Here is a 15683-nt window from a genome sequence, read left to right on the forward strand (position 1 = left end):
CGGATCACAGTTTATGGCAACCCCGAGCTGAGAGCCCGCGCCTCGGCTCCGTCTCTGCAGCAGGCTTCCCTGCTCTGATACCTAGCAGCTCTGCTGCACTCAGGCACCCCCGGTCTTTCTGTGACCCCAAGGGTCCTGAGACCACACTGTCCCGCGAGGGTTCCACCCCCCGCTTAGCCACTGGAGCGACGTCCCTCAGCGGAGCCGACTTCTCAAAGTTCCGATTTTGTGCTCCGCGGCTCTAGCACTTGCCAGAAGCGGCCGGTGGAGGCCCCTCCCCCGCCGTCTATCCTCCCGAATATCGCCTGGGATTCACTTCTCCGACATCCTACCTTCCAGTAAGTGGTCGCTTCTCTGTTCAGAGAGTTGTTGCTACTCTCTTCTTCGGTCTCCTGTTGAGTTCGTAGGTGTTCAGAATGGTTTGATCCCCATTCAGCTGATTTCCTGAGACCAGACGAAATGCAGGTCTCCTACTCCTCCGCCATCTTGCTCCGCCTCCTAGTGTTTTTGTATTCTTTGGGTAAATACTCAGTAGTGGAATTGCTGGATCATAAGGTAGTTCTATTTTTAACTTTTTGAGGAACCTCCATACTGTTTTCCACAGTGACTGCACAAGTTTGCATTCCTACCAGCATTGCAAGAGGGTTCCTTTTTCTCCACATCCTTGACAACACCTGTTGTTGCTTGTGTTGTTGATTTTAGCCATTCTGACAGGTGTGAGGAGATACCTCCCTGTGGTTTTGATTTGCATTTCCCTGATGGTAAGGGACAATGAACATCTTTTCATGTGTCTGTTGGCCGACTGTATGTCTTCTTTGGAGAGATGTCTGTTCATGTCTTCTGCCCATTTTGGACTAGTTTGTTTTTTGGGTGTTGAGTTTTATAAGTTCTTTTTTTTTTTTTTTAATTTTTTTATTGTTATGTTAATCACCATATATTACATCATTAGTTTTTGATGCAGTGTTCCATGATTCCTTGTTTGTTCATAACACCCAGTGCACCATGCAAAACGTGCCCTCCTCAATACCCATCACCAGGTTAACACATCCCCCCACCCCCCTACCCTCTAGAACCCTCAGTTTTTCAGAGTCCATCATCTCTCATGGTTCGTCTCCCCCTCTGACATACTCCCCTTTTCTTCCTCTCCTGTTATCTTCTTCTTTTCCTTTTTTCTTAAAATATGTTGCGTTATTTGTTTCAGAAGTACAGATCTGTGATTCAACAGTCTTGCACAATTCACAGCGCTCACCGTAGCACATACCCTCCCCAATGTCTATCACCCAGCCATCCCATCCCTCCCACCCCCAACCACTCCAGTAACACTCAGTTTGTTTCCTGAGATTAAGAATTCCTCATATCAGTGAGGTCATGTGATACATGTCTTTCTCTGATTGACTTATTTCACTCAGCATAACACCCTCCAGTTCCATCCACGTCGTTGCAAATGGCAAGATCTCATTCCTTTTGATGGCTGCATAATATTCCATTGTGTATATATACCACATCTTCTTTATCCATTCATCTGTCGATGGGCATCTTGGCTCTTTCCACAGTTTGGCTATTGTGGACATTGCTGCTATAAACATTGGGGTACACGTACCCCTTCGGGTCCCTACATTTGTATCTTTGTGGTAAATACCCAGTAGTGCAATTGCTGGATCGAACGGTAGCTCTAATTTCAACTGTTTGAGGAACCTCCATACTGTTTTCCAGAGGGGTTGCACCAGCTTGCATTCCCACCAACAGTGTAGGAGGGTTCCCCTTTCTCCACATCCCCGCCAACATCTGTCGTTCCCTGACTTGTTAATTTTAGCCATTCTGACGGGTGTGAGGTGGTATCTCATTGAGGTTTTGATTTGGATTTCCCTGATGCCGAGTGATGTTGAGCACTTTTTCATGTGCCTGTTGGCCATTTGGATGTCTTCTTTGGAGAAATGTCTGTTCATGTCTTCTGCCCATTTCTTGATTGGATTATTTGTTCTTTGGGTGTTGAGTTTGATAAGTTCTTTATAGATTTTGGATACTAGCCCTTTATCTGATATGTCGTTTGCAAATATTTTCTCCCATTCTGTCGGTTGTCTTTTGGTTTTGTGGACTGTTTCTTTTGCTGTGCAAAAGCTTTTTATCTTGATGAAATCCCAATAGTTCATTTTTGCCCTGGCTTCCCGTGCCTTTGGCGATGTTTCTAGGAAGAAGTTGCTGCGGCTAAGGTCGAAAAGGTTGCTACCTGTGTTCTCCTTTAGGATTTGGATGGACTCCTGTCTCACGTTTAGGTCTTTCAACCATTTGGAGTCTATTCTTGTGTGTGGTGTAAGGAAATGGTCCAGTTTCATTCTTCTGCATGTGGCTGTCCAATTTTCCCAACACCATTTGTTGAAGAGACTGTCTTTTTGCCATTGGACATTCTTTCCTGCTTTGTCAAAAATAAGTTGACCATAGAGTTGAGGGTCCATTTCTGGGCTCTCTATTCTGTTCCATTGATCTATGTGTCTGTTTTTGTGCCAGTACCATACTGTCTTGATGATGACAGCTTTGTAATAGAGCTGGAAGTCCGGAATTGTGATGCCGCCAGCTTTGCTTTTCTTTTTCAGTATTCCTCTGGCTATTCGGGGTCTCTTCTGGTTCCATACAAATTTTAGGATTATTTGTTCCATTTCTTTGAAAAAAGTGGATGGTATTTTGATGGGGATTGCATTGAATGTGTAGATTGCTCTAGGTAGCATTGACATCTTCACAATGTTGATTCTCCCAATCCATGAGCATGGAACGTTTTTCCATTTCTTTGTGTCTTCTTCAATTTCTTTCATGAGTATTTTATAGTTTTCTGAGTACAGATCCTTTGCCTCTTTGGTTAGATTTATTCCTAGGTATCTAATGGTTTTGGGTGCAATTGTAAATGGGATAGACTCCTTGATTTGTCTCTCTTCTGTCTTGTTGTTGGTGTATAGGAATGCCACTGATTTCTGTGCATTGATTTTATATCCTGCTACTTGACTGAATTCCTGTATGAGTTCTAGCAGTTTTGGGGTGGAGTCTTTTGGGTTTTCCACGTACAGTATCATATCATCTGCAAAGAGTGAGAGTTTGACTTCCTCTTTGCCGATTTGGATGCCTTTGATTTCTTTTTGTTGTCTGATTGCTGTGGCTAGGACTTCTAATACTATGTTGAATAGCAGTGGTGAGAGTGGACATCCCTGCCGCGTTCCTGACCTTAGGGGAAAGGCTCTCAGCCTTTCCCCATTGAGAATGATACTCGCTGTAGGTTTTTCATAGATGGCTTTTATGATATTGAGGTATGTACCCTCTATCCCTATACTCTGAAGAGTTTTGATCAAGAAAGGATGTTGTACTTTGTCAAATGCTTTTTCTGCATCTATTGAGAGGATCATATGATTCTTGTTCTTTCTTTTGTTAATGTATTGTATCACGTTGATTGATTTGCGGATGTTGAACCAGCCTTGCAGCCCAGGAATAAATCCCACTTGGTCATGGTGAATAATCCTTTTAATGTACTGTTGGATCCTATTGGCTAGTATTTTGGTGAGAATTTTTGCATCCATGTTCATCAAGGATATTGGTCTGTAATTCTCTTTTTTGATGGGGTCTTTGTCTGGTTTTGGGATCAAGGTAATGCTGGCCTCATAAAATGAGTTTGGAAATTTCCCTTCCATTTCTATTTTTTGGAACAGTTTCAGGAGAATAGGTATTAATTCTTCTTGAAATGTCTGATAGAATTCCCCCGGGAAGCCGTCTGGCCCTGGGCTTTTGTTTCTTGGGAGATTTTTGATGACTGTTTCAATTTCCTTAGTGGTTATAGGTCTGTTCAGGTTTTCTATTTCTTCCTGGTTCAATTTTGGTAGTTGATACATCTCTAGGAATGCACCCATTTCTTCCAGGTTCTCTAATTTGCTGGCATAGAGTTGCTCATAATATGTTCTTATAATTGTTTGTATTTCTTTGGTGTTGGTTGTGATCTCTCCTCTTTCATTCATGATTTTGTTGATTTGGGTCATTTCTCTTTTCTTTTTGATCAGTCTGGCCAGGGGTTTATCAATCTTGTTAATTCTTTCAAAGAACCAGCTCCTAGTTTCGTTGATCTGTTCTACTGTTCTTTTGGTTTCTAGTTCATTGATTTCTGCTCTGATCTTTATGATTTCTCTTCTCCTGCTGGGTTTAGGCTTTATTTGCTGTTCTTTCTCCAGCTCCTTTAGGTGTAGGGTTAGGTTGTGTATTTGAGACCTTTCTTGTTTCTTGAGAAAGGCTTGTATTGCTATATACTTTCCTCTCAGGACTGCCTTTGCTGTATCCCAAAGATTTTGAACAGTTGTGTTTTCATTTTCATTGGTTTCCATGAATTTTTTTAATTCTTCTTTAATTTCTTGGTTGACCCATTCATTCTTTAGTAGGATGCTCTTTAGCCTCCATGTATTTGAGTTCTTTCCGACTTTCCTCTTGTGGTTGAGTTCTACTTTCAAAGCATTGTGGTCTGAAAATATGCAGGGAATGATCCCAATCTTTTGGTACCGATTGAGACCTGATTTGTGACCTAGGATGTGATCAATTCTGGAGAATGTTCCATGGGCACTAGAGAAGAATGTGTATTCCGTTGCTTTGGGATGGAATGTTCTGAATATGTCTGTGAAGTCCATTTGGTCCAGTGTGTCATTGAAAGTCTTTATTTCCTTGTTGATCTTTTGCTTAGATGATCTGTCCATTTCAGTCAGGGGGGTGTTAAAGTCCCCCACTATTATTGTATTGTTGTCAATGTGTTTCTTTGCTTTTGTTATTAATTGCCTTATATAATTGGCTGCTCCCATGTTCGGGGCATAGATATTTACAATTGTTAGATCTTCTTGTTGGATAGACCCTTTAAGAGTTTTATAAGTTCTTTATATATTTTGGATACTGACCTTTTATCCGATATGTCCTTTGCAAATATTTTCTCCCATTCTGTAGGTTGCCTTTTAATTTTGTTGATTGTTTCCTTTGCTGTGCAGAAGCTTTTTATTTTGATGTAGTCCTAATAGTTTGTTTTTGCTTTTGATTCCCTTGCCTCAAGAGACATATCTAGAAAGAAGTTGCTATGGCTGATGTCACAGAAGTTACTGGCCCATGTGTCTACTTCTGACTGGTTGGAACTTGAACGTCTCTCAACCATCTGTGAACTGTCAGTTCACAGCTCCCCTGTATTTCTTTACCTGGTCTCATGAAGCCATGCCCTAAACATGTGCAGTTTAGCATTCAGCTGAAGACTCAAGGAGACCCCTAGGCAGATTTCGAGGGTTCTCTCTGCATAACTCCCTCTTCTCTGATACCCTGCTCCACAAATTCCAATCACCACTGTCTCCCCAAATTCTGATCTCTCTCCTCAGTTCAGCAATACTGTCACATTCTGCTTGAATTCTCCTTCCCTGCACCATGATCCAGAAAGTATCTCTGAGAGAAACCTGGGGATTTGTAGAACTTTGTTTCTCCTGCCTTATTATTTTTCAAGAGACCCACTCCAGTACCAGTTACTCCAACATGTCTGGAAGCAAAATTCAGGCCATCTCTTTTTTGTTTAGTTATATTTTGTTCTTTGCTTATGTTTTCAGTTCCTTCTTTTGCATATTTAAACATTAAGAAAATATTCATTTTATATTGTCTAGGAAGTCCAATATCCAAAATCTTGGATGTCTAATCTAATGTTTGATATTTTCATTTGCTTTGGCCTACACTTTTAAATTTTGGATTGTGAGCTCAGGCTCAATTGGATTATCTCTGTGGGAATCCTGTGAAGTTGAGGTTGAGAGTGATCATCATCAGAGAGGATTTGTTTGCTTCCACCAAGCATTCTGAGGGGTTCCCAGACCTCACAGACAGCATGTATATACATTTAAACCCAAAATCTCTCTGAAGGCAGACCTGGGTTATACATTCACATTTAGGTCCAAAACACTTTCTCTCTAAGGCTAAGACATTCAAATTCCCTTGTCATTTTGTGTGTATCAGGGGTCCCAGATTTATATTTAGGAGTCTTATTTAAAGTCTGGTGTCTGTGTTCAGGCCCAAGGTTTTTTCTCATGTCTCTCTACAACCATTAAAGCCCAGGTTCTGGGTCATTGAGATTAACAAAACAGCCTCAGGACAGCTGTGGTTTTAGTGCTTGCTTAATACTTGGTTTCCTGAGTCCTCTTTTCAGCACCTATAGATTTTCCTTACTAGTGAGTTCCAGTACGCATTAAAAGGATATTTGATTTAGGTTATTCAACATTTCTATGTGTTTTGCAATGTGATTTTTTTTTTCAGGCCATTTAATCCATACTATTGTTGCAAATGGAAGTCTGATCTTTGTCTTGCCTGGTTCCCTCTTCCTCTGGCCCTGGGTGGAGGAGAAAGAAAGGATTCAGCACCAGGGACTTTGCCTAATGCAACCATATGCAGATTGTATGGCCTCCTGCAGTCCCTTCCTTTCTCAGGGCCTCAGTCTCCCTCTTTATAAAGTGAGAGATTAGATGCCCTAATCCCTGGTTTTCCTTCCAGTTTTAATTTTCTTTGAGTCTATTCATGATAGTCTTCCCCTTTCCTGGGCCCTCTACTGGGTCAACTTGAACAAGAATTGGGGAAAGAGTGCTCAGTGATAAGAGCATCCTGTTCCCATTTCTTATAGACCCTGGGGCTACTGACCATTAAATGTCCCCCTGATTGAGTATCTAGGAGGTGAGTAATTGGGTCACTCCTTACTTTCCTGCTGGCACACAGATAGCACACAGCAATGCCTCCTAACAAAACCTATCCTCTAGGCTCTGGATCTAATTCTACCCTCACTTCCCCCAAGAAGTCTTTCTAAAAACAGGCCCAGGTAGAGGAGAGGACTACTCCATGGATGGCAAAGATTGGTAGTTAATCGGCAGTTTGGACCTTTGTGCTAAAGATGTTTTCTGAAGCATCACTTGAGTTCCGAGTGTTGTGATTGATTAATGATGTCTGCAAGGACCTGGGGGGAGAAGCAATAGCATGTATGCCACGTGTTTGCCAACTCTGGAGTGTCCCCTTGAGTCATGCTACACCTTTTTGCTTTAGAAAGACTTGGACCTCCCTAATCCAAGGAAGATGACAGGAAGGAGCTTGAAAGAAAAGTCTAGCTGCTGTAGTCGGACAAGAGTTTAAGACTCTTTCAGATAATTTCACATCTTCCCATAATACCTGGTTTGTTGGGGGCATTGTCGGGGGTTGAAGCCTTATCCCCCTCTCCTGATGTTTCTGTGGACAAAGAGGCTCCTTCTTTTCTCCCTCCTCCTCAAGGGACAATCTGATTATGTAGCACTGGACATTCACTGGGCCCCATTTCACCAGTGAGAGACGTCCCTGCTCAAGTCTGCTCATTTTTGGCCCATTTTCAGTGTGGCAAGCACCCTGAATTGGGCTGGTGCCTGCCCTTTAGAGACAGTTCTGTGGTCCCTGTGCATGCAGCTTCTGAAGTACACGACTTAACATGCAGGCCCAAGGGTTCGATTCAGGGAAGAAGGTAGGAGAGCCAGTGTCTCCATTCCAGTCTTTACCAGAGTCTTGCCTGAGGGGCTGGAGGGTGCCTGTGTGCCAGGACAAAGGTGGAACTTGCTTCCCCTTGCCTTCTAATCCTTGTATGCCCTTGTGCTCAGAGGGGCAGTGTGGGTGGAAAAGTATTTAGATGCCCAGGACCCCTAGGAAATATCAAGCCCTTACGTATCAAGAGATGCAGGCTTAAGAGCATAGCATGCCATTTCAAATCCATTTCCAGGGGAATAAATGTATAATTCAAAACAAGCCTTTGAATGATACAAAGGATAAAAATTCAACCTCAAAAAACTCAAATTGAAAAAGCATCTATTCCAAAGGGGCAGAAGTAGTTAAGTGTAGAGCACATCACCAAACACTGCCCACAGATCAGGGCCTGAAGTCTTTTCCAAGTTTGGAGAACCAGGCAGACCCTCTGGGGTCCAGGCCCTGCTCTGGGAAGTGGCTCTCAGGAGCCTCATACAAACAGACCCAGAGCTGGTGACTACCACCAGGGGGGTAGTCAGCACATGAGAGGTGGAGAGGGGGCTGCCATCTCTGGGTCGCTGATGCTGGGAAGGACTCTTCAGGCCTGTCAGCTCAGGAAGGGGTGTCTAATCCACCAAAGAGTACTGAGGCTGGGCCACATGGGGACATTAACACACTGGGGGCCACAGGAGCTCTGGTGTTCAGGGTGCCACCAAAGGGCCCCTGGGCGTGGCCTGTCAACCATCTTTTCCATCCCATTCTGTGCCCCTTTCCCTTGTTCTCCCTCTTCCCTACTTTCCTCCTCCCTCAGTCCTCCCCTTGCCCACTTCTCAGTGGCTCTGCAGCTCTCCCTCCATCTTGTCTTCCATCTCTTCCTCCTCTCCTTCTGTCTCCTCCCTCTTTGCTCTCATCCCCTCTTACCCATCTGGACCAGAAGCAGAGCCCTTTTCCACCCTGTTAAGGGTAGGAGGGCACAATTTAGTCTCATCCACGACCTCCCCAGGGTTAATAGACCCTTTGGCTTGGCCCCCTTGGAGTGGGACATCTGTTTCCTTGGGAATGTGGGATTTTCTGGCTGATTTAACTGGTCACAGAGGAAGCTCTGGGTCAGAGGAACCAAGTTTCCACAGACTCAGCCTAGAGCAGGGCTGTGGGCAGCCTTGTAGGAGCCAGCCTATCCCATGGCCTCACCCAGATGCTGGAGGCATGCTTATTTATTATGCAGAGGCTCAGAGAAAGGGGGTGGGAGGCTTGGGAGGCAGGGCTGGGGTGGATGTGAGAGGAGCTGTGTCCAGGCTTGGAGCTCTGGGTAGCCGTAGGGGCAGCATCATCTCTTGAAGGCCTGTTTTTTCCAGGGGACCGCCTTCTTACTGACGCTCCTGGCTTTGCTGAGAACAGGCAGATCCACTTCAGGTGGTTTCACTCTAAAAATCAAAATAGAGAGAAGCAAATGCTGGGAAATGGGTGGAGAGAACTGGTGTGGACAACACTCAGAGCCCTGCCCTGGCCTGAGCAGAAGTGCGCCTGGCCCTCCGCCATGCACAGCTGAAGCCCTCTTGGTGTTGCTCCAACCTGGGGGACCCAGAGGCACCTGTGACCTTTCTAGGTGCTCACAATTTTGCTTTTCTATCTTCAGAAGAATTGTGTGATTTTTACGCTCTTGCAGAATACGTAATTCGCTTCAGCTAACATGGCCAAGTTAGTGGACTTTTGGCAGGTCTCGAAGGTTTCTTGCAGGGAGACAGCAGGCAGTCTCCACCCTTCTCAGACTGAGGGTCTGGGCGGTAGGGTTTCACTGCAAAGTCTACAGCAGGTCTCAATCTCCACCACCCAGACCACTGCCTGCAGCTCCGGGGAGCAGGCTTGCTGCCCAGCTGGACATGGTGTCGAGTAAATGGGCCAGATATCCAGGATGGCTGGAGATGACCCATGCCCAGGGTAGGGGGGAGTGACTTGCCCAAAGCCACTTAGCCCCACGTGAGCTCTGTGGCCTGCGGCAAAGCCAGGGGCCCTGCTGTGAGCCATGCCCATTCTGTTGGCCACGGGAAGGCCCCTCAGCCCTGGGGATGGGGTGGCCGCCTACTTCTTCTCAGTTTCAGGAGGGGACTCCTCCATCTTGTCCCCCATGGCCAACGAGGAGAAGCTTTCTTGGATGTCTGCCGATATTGCTTTCTTGGCTGAGGTGGGGTCTTCCAGGACTGGGACATAGGTTGGAATGCTGCAGGGGAGGCAGGGAAGGGAGGGCAAGGCTCAGCAGAGGCACAGCCAGAGTGGGCCCCAAGTAAGCAGCCCCTGCTTGGTGCTGCTGTTTAGCATTCCAGCCCCAACAGAGGAAAGAGTGCAGGGTTTCTCCTCCCTAGGGTGGGTAAAGGGAGGGCCTGACCCCTGGGGACCCAGAGACTTCCTGGAGCTTGTTTTTTCTGGCCTCTACTTAAGGTTGGAATCACCCTGACTCTATGTCAATGACACCTGGGCACCCAGCACTGACCACTGGTGGGGCAGGAGGGCTCCGTAAAGTGAGCAAAGGAGAGAGCACAGGAGGCCAAGGAAACAAGCCATTATGTAGAATCTTATGGGCTGCTTGTGTCCCCCTCCCCAAACTCAAAGGTTGGTGGAGTCCTAACCCCCAGTACCCTAGAATGTGACCTTATTTGGAAATAGGGTTATTGCAGATGTAATGAGTCAAGAGGAAGTCATACCAGAGTAGGGTGGACCTCTAATTCAACATACCTGGTGTCCTTATTCAAAAAAGCAGGTAATGTGGACACAGATAAACAGATGGGAGAACACCACGTGAAGCCTGGAGTAATAACGCTGCCACAAGCCAAGGAACTACCAGAAGCCAGGAGACTGGCCTGGAGCAAGGCCTTCCCTAGCACCCTAGCACTTCCCTGCCTACGCCTCTGTCTCTGGCCTCCAGAACCATGACATAATACATTTCAGTTTAAGCCACTCTGTTTGTAGACCACTGTTACAGGAGTCTCAAGAAACTAACGGATACAGAGACAGGACAGGCCCTGTTGTTTCATCGTTTCTTCGTATTTACTGAGCCCCTGCTATGCCACTTGCTTGAGGGCAAGGCACTTTAGGGACAAGAGACAAGCAGGGGGGAGGGGAGAGGAGGGCATCTTCCATCATTTTGAAAACTCTAGAAAAATTAAAAATGGAGGTATGGACTGAGCTGTCTCCCCTGTCCCCTTTGGTCCCGTTTGGACAAAGGTGGTAGGAAAGCAGATTCTGGGAGTGGGTCTCTTGAGACTTCCTGAGCACCATGGTGGTGCGAAGGACTCCTACGCCTGTCCCCAGCCCCGGATGGGTCACAGCTCAGCACTTCCTAGGGACTCAAAGCACAGGTAAATGGAGAAATGGGAGTCCAGCGGCACTGGAAAAGGACCCCTAGGTGAGAGCTGCCAATAGCAGGTTACAAGACGAGAGAGTCAGGGTGACCAGGGTGTGGGGAGCATCAGCAGTGTCCCCAGGTGAGGCCTTCCACCAGGCCTGGGGCTGTGTTGACAAATGAAACGTACTGGCCACTGGGGAGACCGTCTCCTCTGCCTGGCCCTGGGTGGATGGAGAGTGGGACCGGTGTTACCAGAGCGGGGAGGGTGGGCTTTGGAGACCAAATCAGCCCTCGCCCTGGGAGCTCGCTAACAGGGGAAAACAGCCCCTTTCCTTCCCCCTCCCTCAGCTGCAAGCACCCACAGAGCATCTTCCCTAACCCCCCACTTTTAAGTTGTGGTTAAAAGTACATAACATAACATTTATCCATTTTCCAATGCATACTTTAGTGGCATGAAGTACATTCATATGGTTGTAGAACCATCACCACTATCTACCTCCAGACTTTTTCATCTTCCCAAACTGAAACTCTGTATATTATTATACATATATAAATAACATATATATTAAATATATATATTAAACACCAACTCCCCATTGTTCCTTCCCCAGCCCTTGACAGCCACCACCCTATCTGTCTCTGTGCATTTGACTCCTCTATGGTCCTCATGTAAGTGCAATCATGCGGTGTTTGTCCTCTTGTGACTGGCTCATTTCACTGAGCTTAATGTCCTTGAGGTGTGTCCATGTTGTAGCTTGTGATAGGATTTCCTTCCTTTTTAAGGCTGAGCAATATTCCACTGTAGGCACAGAACACATTTTTTTTTTTTATCCGTTTATCCACTGATGGACACTTGGGTTGCGTCCTCTTCTTGGATATCATGAATAATGCTGCTATGAACACAGGTGTGCAAATATCTCTTCGAAACCCCACTTTCAACTCTTTTAGGTAGCTACTCACAAGTGAAATTGTTGAATCATAACTCTGTAACTGTTTTCCACAGCGGCCGCGCTGTGTCACATCCCCACCCACAGTGCACGCGCGTTCCAGTGTCTCCACACCCTCGTCAAAACGTGCTGTTTTTGTTTTTTTGATAGTAGCCATCCTAATGGGTATGAGGTGGTATTACACGGTGGTTTTGACTTGCATTCCTCTAATGATTAGTGCCCTTTACTCGTTTTCTTATCGATTTCTGCGCCTTTGGATTGGCCAAGGTAAAGCAGGTAGAGATCATGTTCACTTCCAAATCCCCAGTGTTGAGCACGAGCCACGAGCAGGCAGTAGGAGGGGCGTGACTTTTGGGTTAAAAGGGGGGGCTGCTTCTGGGGAGAGGAGCCTCCCTCACAGAAGGTATATGAGGGGTGGCCAGAGAACCATGGCAGCTGGTTATCAGTAGACCCTCTGTCAACCAGCCCTTCCTCAGTCTGACCTGGCCTCTGCCTCCCGGGGATAAAATCAGCTCTAGGTCATCATTCAGTGAACATGTCCCCAGGGGGTTCTATGTGCCGGGCCCTGGGGCTTAGCAAAGGACACAAAGAGAAGGGAGGTGGGCCGTGTGATGCAGGACACCCGCCTTAACAGGTACAGAGAGAACTGCAGCCCCTCCCAACCCACAGCTGTCTCTGTGGCTGGCTCCTCTGAGCGCCCCGTGAGCAGCACAGGCCTTCTGGAGCTGTCCTCCAGCTCTGCCCACCTCCCTGCATTTACTCTGCAGACCTGTCTCCTCCTCTCCCTCTCACCTCCCTGCCTCGAATCCTCCCAGTAGAGCTGTACAAAACCAAGCAGATCGGAAGTCTACTCTGGCAAGGAAGAAATGATTCCAGCCCAGGGACAGTGAGGGCCCCCCCCCCCACCACTAGCTCTGAATGTGAGGCTGTCTGCCAGCCCCCTCTTGTAACAGAGGACCCAGAAATGAAAACACTAGAACTCCAGGAAGAGCATCTCCCTTGGGCTACACCGATAGCGCTGACTTCTGGGACGTTTCTCAGCATGGCACTCTGTCATGCTGGCATGTTCCATATCCACTGACCATAGACCTTCCAAACCACTGCTTGGCAGCTGAGCCTCCTGCGAACCTCCATTCTGTCACCCTTCCCCATCTAGGGCATAACTGATCGGTCAGCCTTCCACGAACACATCCAAGTTACATATTTAGAGGAAAAGTGGACAGGCCAAACACAGAGGTCTGCCCTTCAGGCTGATCACCACTTGCTGGTGATCACTTGGCCCAACAAGCATCTGCCTGAGCCACATCGATCCATCTTGCTCGTAAGGACATCAAGAGATCTCACCCAGTGTCTTCCTTGAAGTTATTCTAGGCCGACAGCATGTCTCACTCCTATTCTAGTTACCCTGCTGGAAGAGGAATCGGACCAGTGGCTGGCTGTAGAACATGTCCAAAAAATCTTTGGCACTCCTCCCATCGAGAGGTGTGGTCTCATTCCCCTCCTTTGAGTATGGGCTGGCCCTAGGGACTCATGTGCAGTGCAAAGTGACGTTACCTGACAGGAGGCAAAACAGGTCCCACCTGGCTGCATCTCAGGACACTCGCTTTGGAACTGAGCCACCCACCATGTCTGAGGAAGCCCAGGCCACACGGAAAAGCCAGGTGGTAAGTGTTCTGGCTGAAAGTCTGCATGGACGGCCAGGCATGGAAATGAGCAAGTCTTTGAGATGACTCTGGCCACTGTCATCTTCTGACATGACCACATGAGACCCCAAGCAAGCACTACGTAGCTGAGCCCCATCAGCCCCCAGACTCTCAGAGACAATAATAGGAAACGGCTGTGTGGTTTTACATCACTGAGCTTGAGGTGGTTCCTTTCACAGATGTAGACAAAAGAGCTGTTGTTATGGCAACATTTTCTTGTCAAATTCCATTCCTTTTTTTCTCTAAGTGCTTTCAAACTGCCAACCTAATAGGCCATTCTAGAATTAAGAGGAGTCCTACTGGTTTATAATCTCAGGAATCCTCCCCCTTCCACTTTCGAAAACCTGGACCGTGCATGCATGTGTGTGTCTGTGTGTGTTTTTGTCTGTGTGTGCATCTACGTGTTTGTGTGTCTCAGTGTGTCTGTGTGCGTGTCTCTATGTGCATCTGTGTGTGTGTCTGTGTTTGTGTGTGGGTAGTTTGCTGATTCTCTCCCCACCATTCCTCAAAAACTTACTGAAACCTGTTGTAAGCTTGAAGTCCTTTCAGAACCCTTGTATGTAACAAATTAGGAGCCTAGAATTCATTTTAGCAATAGTAACAGCACTAACAACTGTAACTTATAACCTCTCAATAAATGTTAGTGACGTGCTAGAATTTCTCACCTACCTGACTCATCTAATCCACACAACCCAGGGCAGTGAAAACTCTGCTCATTCTTGCTTTACAGACAAAGCAGCTGAGGCAGAGACGGTAAACGGTCCTTGTAAGGACAGTGGCAGCCAAATAAAGAGCTACATCTCCTTGTAACTAGTTTTGGCCTCTCTCACTCCCCATCTACCACACCCACAAGCACCCCATCCATTAAATGTCTCTGAAAATGCCTTTGCTTGCTGTCTTTGGCATCTGCCAGTGGCCTCCACTTATCTTCAGTTTGGGCCTTCTGGATGGCATCCTCCCCATCCCCTCTGTTTTTGGTATAGTTCTTTCTTGAACCTGAGCAGACCCAGAGCCTCCATTTCCCTTTTTCCCTGGGACTGTCAATGAGCTAGCTGGTCTTGAAGGACCCCCAAGCCTTCCTTGAGTCTCTGGCGGTGGGGTCTCAATGACTTTCTTCTCTGCACCTGGCAGCATCTGCCCTTCCTGATGTCCCTGGGCTCCTGGGGCTCCTGCCTTCCCCACTAAGCGGTCCAGGATGCTGGGGTCAGGGTGTGACCTCTATGGTTCCTTCTAGAGGAACCTGTTTAGGGTCAGGCAGACATTCTGGCACAGCTCAAACTCAGTGCACTGGGGAGAAATTGGCATCAGGACTCCTAGAAAGCTGAGGGCCTGGTGGGAGTGGGCTGGGGTTGCTGTCTGGACTCAGCGTGCTGGGGGTACAGGCAGAGGGAGCCCCTGTGTGCAGGCAGGCAATGCTTTGTACGTGTGTTTTCTCCTCATTGTGGTTTATACGGCACTTCGGCAAACACACTTTCATAAGAGATGGGATTTACCATCCTCACTTTAAAGGTGAAGACAATGAGGATTAGGGAGGCAAATGATCCCCTGGCTTATAAAGAGCAGAGTTGGGGCTCCAGCCTCGTCTTGGGACCCCTCACCCAGTAAGGTTTACACTGCACTGTACAGCCCAGGCATTCCAGAATCCACTCCTAACATAGCCTCCAGCAATGAACTGTGGGCTCCTTCCCTGGACCAGGCTGCATGCTTCTTGAGCCAAGAGACCAACCTTTGTTCATCTCACCCAAGCTGGGCCTGGGAGGCACTCAATGGATGGGCGTCACCTGGTTGAAAAACCTGCACTCAGTGGCCAAGAGGCAGCCTTAAGCCAGCACCACCCCACTTCCCTTCACAAAGGCCTGAGCTCACTTCCTGAGGAACCCTTGGTTTGTCTACGTGGCCCTGCTGGTAAACAGAGAAGCAGGACTGGAATTACACACAGGATGGGGTGGGGTATGATGGGGAGAAAGGTGGAGGTGTCCCTAGGACCCCTACCCAAACCTGTCTTCATGATCCTCTCCGCCCCAGAAACCAGCACTGTGCAAACCATCCCATGTCCCCCTTTCTCCAACTGGGACCTTTCCCCCAACTTGTGTCCCAAAGAAACCAACAATATGGCCTCATTCCCCCTTGCCACCTGTGAAGTCTGCTTGCTGCCAGCTTCTTTCCCCACCAGTGTCCCTTCCAGAGCAA

At 47.3% G+C, this 15683-nt stretch overlaps 1 protein-coding gene across 9 annotated transcripts in view; it reads right to left on the minus strand.

Annotated features, from left to right (window-relative positions):
* CUNH3orf20 (chromosome unknown C3orf20 homolog) overlaps window positions 1-15683 on the minus strand; it is a 117329-nt gene that overhangs the window by 21065 nt on the left and 80581 nt on the right. For 7 of the 9 annotated variants that reach the window (XM_073901700.1, XM_073901704.1, XM_073901705.1 and 4 more), the window contains 2 exons: window positions 9587-9721; window positions 7858-8927 (listed from right to left, as the gene is read on the minus strand). The exons of 1 other annotated variant lie outside the window; for it this stretch is intronic. In XM_073901700.1, coding sequence (XP_073757801.1) covers window positions 8831-8927; window positions 9587-9721 — 232 coding nt within the window. In that variant the 3' untranslated portion in view covers window positions 7858-8830. Of the gene's footprint in view, window positions 1-7857; window positions 8928-9586; window positions 9722-15683 lie in introns of those variants that run through there. One more of the 9 variants, XM_025885223.2, reaches the window with a different exon arrangement.

The sequence above is a fragment of the Callorhinus ursinus genome, unplaced genomic scaffold (genome assembly GCF_003265705.2).
Source record: "Callorhinus ursinus isolate GAN/ISIS: 27379988/994484 unplaced genomic scaffold, GSC_fseal_2.0 scaffold15, whole genome shotgun sequence".
In the NCBI taxonomy this organism is placed as follows: domain Eukaryota; kingdom Metazoa; phylum Chordata; class Mammalia; order Carnivora; family Otariidae; genus Callorhinus; species Callorhinus ursinus.